This window comes from Solenopsis invicta, unplaced genomic scaffold (genome assembly GCF_016802725.1).
Source record: "Solenopsis invicta isolate M01_SB unplaced genomic scaffold, UNIL_Sinv_3.0 scaffold_1126, whole genome shotgun sequence".
Taxonomy (NCBI): Eukaryota; Metazoa; Arthropoda; class Insecta; order Hymenoptera; family Formicidae; genus Solenopsis; species Solenopsis invicta.
Window position 1 is genome coordinate 1 of NW_024105243.1, and position 5,115 is coordinate 5,115.

The 5,115-nt window shown below is 32.6% G+C and overlaps 1 protein-coding gene across 1 annotated transcript; it reads right to left on the reverse strand.

Annotated features, from left to right (window-relative positions):
- Positions 1-153: 153 nt before the first annotated feature.
- LOC120359852 lies at positions 154-4,742 on the reverse strand (the record flags this gene model as incomplete). The annotated part of the gene is made up of 3 exons (XM_039459248.1): positions 4,509-4,742; positions 4,110-4,409; positions 154-639 (listed from the first exon to the last, which is right to left on the reverse strand). Coding segments are annotated over exons 1-3 (1,020 nt in total), but the record flags the coding sequence as incomplete, so codon positions are not given.
- Positions 4,743-5,115: the final 373 nt, after the last annotated feature.

The following is a 5,115-nucleotide window of genomic DNA, read 5'->3' on the forward strand; positions in this document are numbered from 1 at the left end:
AAACTGATTTGTCTATATCATACAGAGCCTCAAAATGCTTCCATTGTACGAAGGATTTGTTAGGGTCCAGCTATAAAATATTATTAGTGATTTGTTTAAAAAAATATGTACACAGTCTACTAACGATTATATGCAATTAAAATTATTACTTACCCTCAAGCGCTTATCTTTCGAGCACAATCTATTTCTAATGCATTTTATTAAATGTGGTGTGTCAGAGAAAGCGAAAACTTTTCGTTCATCATTGACAGGATGTATGAACCAGTTTTTTAAATTATCCATTTTTCCACACACTCCTAACTCGCTCCACATTTTTCTATTAGTTTCCGCACCATCAGATATAATTCCATGAACTAAGACACCAGCATTTTCGAGGAAAATGATCGCTTGAATAACTAATTTAGCTAGTTCTACTCCTTTGACAGGACCACGAGAAGCAAATACTGCGATTGGCTGCGTGTACTTATCGGCAAGCGGTTGAAACATTAAGACTAAACCGCTTGTTGCTTTTTCGTCTAAACATTTAGCTTTCTTGCCATCTTCACCAAAATCGACAAGTCCTTTATATGTTAAGTTTGATGAGTTTACGGAAATAGATTCCCGCAATGAGATTTCGTCGATTAATAAAAGTCCGTGTTTCTGTAGTGACGTTTTTTTTTCAATGAATTTCTTAAAAATCTCACAAAAGTGTTTATCAAATCCACATTTTATATTTACTGTAGACAAATAACGCCTTATAGTTCTGACGCAGGGCAATGGTAAAATATCATTTTTTTTTTTTAAATTCATACGCACTCGGTGACCGAATATGCATAAGAATGCAGAGCATAATCCAGTCGTTTGTGTATCGACGCCCTTTCGAATTTGTTAGTCGAGCTGCAGCCATAATTTCCTTTATGCACGTTTTTTGTATTTCTGGCATATCTAATACCTCACATTTTTGGATTACATCTTCCTCTTTAAGCTTATTTATTTTTGCCTGTTGAGAGAGAACTAATTTTTTCAAAGTCTCAAGTCGTATTTTTGAACGTTTTAAGACACACTGTTGGCGATGAAACTTTTTTTTCCATAGAGATGATAATGATAATGTTTGATGTTCGATCGTTGTTTTTTTGTTGCAAATCTGTGAACGCTTTCGGATTCGTTGTTTTTTTCGTAAAATACATTTTTTCACGCTCTTGCAGGCTTCACATTGTCTTCCATCCGTAATGATTGGACTTCTATTATGTCGCAACTCAAATGAATTATTGGTGTACCCAATATTTCCTTTCACTAAATTTACATCATCATTCATAGAAATACCGCAACAAATATTTAAGCTTGCAAATTTTTTAACTGTGTCATTAATATTTTCTAAGTTTTCAAATTTATTAGAAAATGAGAACACTGACAGATTTACACGTTTGCCACTTATCAAGTAAAAAGTTTTCATGTTGTGATCAATGGTCAAGCTTCTTCGTGTAGTAGGATCTTCCCAAAAAATGTATGAAATCTTTAAATTGCGCCATTTATAAAGAGAATATGTTGCTCTTTGAAATAATTGCTGTACTACTTTTAACAAATAAAATGCAAGTGATAGTATCTTTATTTTTTAAATAAAATCCAAGTGGTATCTTTAATTCCTTTCTAAATAAAATTCGAGTGATACTATCTGTGTATTTTTATTGAAAAATTTTTCTGTTTTAACCTAAGTAGATGTACTTAATTTTAAAAAGTTTCAAAGGAATATATAACATTTAATCTTAAAGAATTAAGGAAAAAACAGAAATGAGAAAGTTTTATTAAAATATAAAATTTTTTAACTACAAAAAATTGCCGCTGCTAGATAAAAAAAGCAATGAAAAGAATTGACATAAGAAAGAATGCGATAAATGTAACACTTGTAAGATACGCGTTATAAAATAAAGTAATTACGCGAAGTAAGTTAATGAGTAAATTTCTTCAACACTTGTTTCTTTTACAAGTAACATTGTAAATTATTATCTTTTACAAGTAACATTGTAAATCATTATAATTTTTACAAGTAACATTGTAAATTATTATAATTATCTAAGTTACCATAACTATTATAATAAATATTTTACAACATTTTATTTAGATATTTAAACATCTAGCAGCGGCAATTTTTTGTAGTTAAAAAATTTTATATTTTAATAAAACTTTCTCATTTCTGTTTTTTCCTTAATTCTTTAAGATTAAATGTTATATATTCCTTTGAAACTTTTTAAAATTAAGTACATCTACTTAGGTTAAAACAGAAAAATTTTTCAATAGAAATACACAGATAGTATCACTCGAATTTTATTTAGAAAGGAATTAAAGATACCACTTGGATTTTATTTAAAAAATAAAGATACTATCACTTGCATTTTATTTGTTAAAAGTAGTACAGCAATTATTTCAAAGAGCAACATATTCTCTTTATAAATGGCGCAATTTAAAGATTTCATACATTTTTTGGGAAGAATACATTTAGGTTGGATTAAATAAATAAAAAATATTTATTTTTAAGTAAATACTACTTGGGTTAGAAATAGGAAGATTTTTCAATGAAAATGCAGAAATACAATCACTTAGGTTTTGTATAGAAATTAAAGAGAATACCACATGGGTTAGCATAGAAAAATTTCTTTGTTAAAATACAGAAATAGTATCACTTGTGTTTTTAGGTTAAATTAAAGATAAGGTGCGCGCACACACATAAATACCGCCTTTTTTTTACCTTTTTTTGAAAAGGTAATTTTGTACTGATATCACGCGTTTTGTAGTGTTAAGCAATAATATACTTTTGTAGACTTAAAGTTAAACGTAATTACCACATAGGTTAGCATAGAAAAATTTTTCTGTTAAAATACACAAATAGTACCACTTGGGTAAATACTACTTGGGTTAGGAATAGGAAGATTTTTCAATGAAAATGCAGAAATAGAATCACTTAGGTTTTGTATAGAATTAAAGAGAGTACCACATGGGTTAGCATAGAAAAATTTCTCTGTTAAAATACAGAAATAGTACCATACGATATACATGCATCACATCACATGAGATGCGCATGACGTGCATAATGCATTATATATCCTCGTTTAACGTTAGTTAGTTGAAAAACAACAAGGATAAATGATGCATCGCATGTTATGTTATGCGTGAATCGCATGTTATGTTATGCATGAAAAGGAACGCACCCATAATCACATAAAACGGCTATAATGAGCACCACTCCGTGTCGAAAACATATACAAGTTTCTCTTAGCGACGATCAGCAAAAAGAATGTCGTCTGTCCCGCAAACCGAGATATATTGCCGATTCAGTTCAGGTTACGGGTTAGGAAAGCCATGATATCACGACAATCATTGTCGCGACACTCGCGGCCATCGTGATGCATCACATGGTTGCATACGGGCTGATATAGTGTAGAGTCCCTAGAAGTAGAGAGTCTGGACATCTGCCCCTAAAATGTCGGTGATGAATATGTCAGTGTATGTACATATATGTATACATATGTATACCTTATGTGTGTGTATGTTTATCATTGTGTGCACATAAACATGTTGTATGCTGTTATCGCATTGGCTAAAGAGGATTAAATAAGGATCCGTATTGGTGCTGCCATTTTAGGTGCAGTCCAATCACGTGGAACCCCGAAATGTCCAGACTCTCCACTTCTAGGGACTCTAATATAGTGTAGTAACGAGCGCCACTCGTTACTCGTGTCGAAAAAATGTACTGGACAAGATTCGCTTGGCGACGATAATAATAATGACGTATCTTAAATGTAAATCGTCGAGATTTGGACTTTGCGTCGCGATATCTCCGCTCGTAGGGCACGGAGAGAAAAAATAAAAACACTTTTATTATGCAATTTTCCCCAAGCTATCGATTGAAACTACTCGGAACTTGATCGGTTCAGCCGTTACTGAGATCTGATAATCTCATTATGCTTGAACTCGCTGACTCGCGTAAAAGAGGCGCTGGTCTTTCTCGCTGACGCTGATGATGACGCTAACGCTGATGATGAAAAAAAAAAAAAAAAAAAAATACCGCGAGACGCGACCGCGCCTCCTGATATGGATATATTATCATAATTTTGCAGATAAATCTAGAAAAGTACAATTTGTTTTTTGGATGATGTACAATACCAATTTGTCGGTATTTTTATCACAGATGGATTATTCAGTAGTTCCGTAAACAAATTATTATGTTCAATAACAGTTTCGCGCCTCTGGTACTTTTTAGTATCTTCTATCAAATTCTGTGATACTTCTATCAAAGGTTGTGATATTGGAACTATGTTAAGCTGTTCATCTGTAATATTTTCATTTTCCTGCAAGTTTTCTTTATTGCCTATATGTTGCGGCGATATTGCTATTGGTACTCCGTCCTTTACCAGTTGAGCTCGTTTATTCGGAATCTATACACAATAATTTTATATTAAAATGTTATGCATTAATTATTACATTTTTTTAAAGTCATTAATATTTTATATTATAAAATATATGTAATAGTTTACCTCGAGAAGCACATTGCTTTTTTCATCCTTGTGTTTGTAGCTTTTTATTATATCTTCTGTGCGGAAGTGTTTTTCACACACAAAATGTTTTGCCAACAATGGCTTTATTAATTGAAGCTTTTCCTCCCACTCTTTTCTTCGTTCATCATCTTTTGGTGCAAAAAACACTGATAATTTTATTTTGCAAGTAGCATAACCTGTATTACAACCAGGTACTATACATTTGTTAGGCATATTTTCTTTTTATACGAAGAGACCGTGTGCTAAACAGCCACAAATATACGGCACGATGCTGTCTGTCAAAACATGTCAACTGCGCTTGCGCGTCGGCCTATTATGGTCGCCATATTGGCGTCACTTCGCTCACACAGATTATATGAAAATAATATATGAGTGCCCTGACCTGTATACAAGACCGTGGTTCGGGTTTCCCTAATGTGCCCCTTTTTGTAGCCTGTTTCGTAGCCTGTTTCGCAAACATCATTCTGTCTCTCTTTAACATTCGGTAAACAAAAATAAAACGACCCGGATAATAAAATGCTTTCATAGCATATCATGATGCCCAAATATTGATATTTGGATGCACCCGGGTGAGGAATTCTGAAAT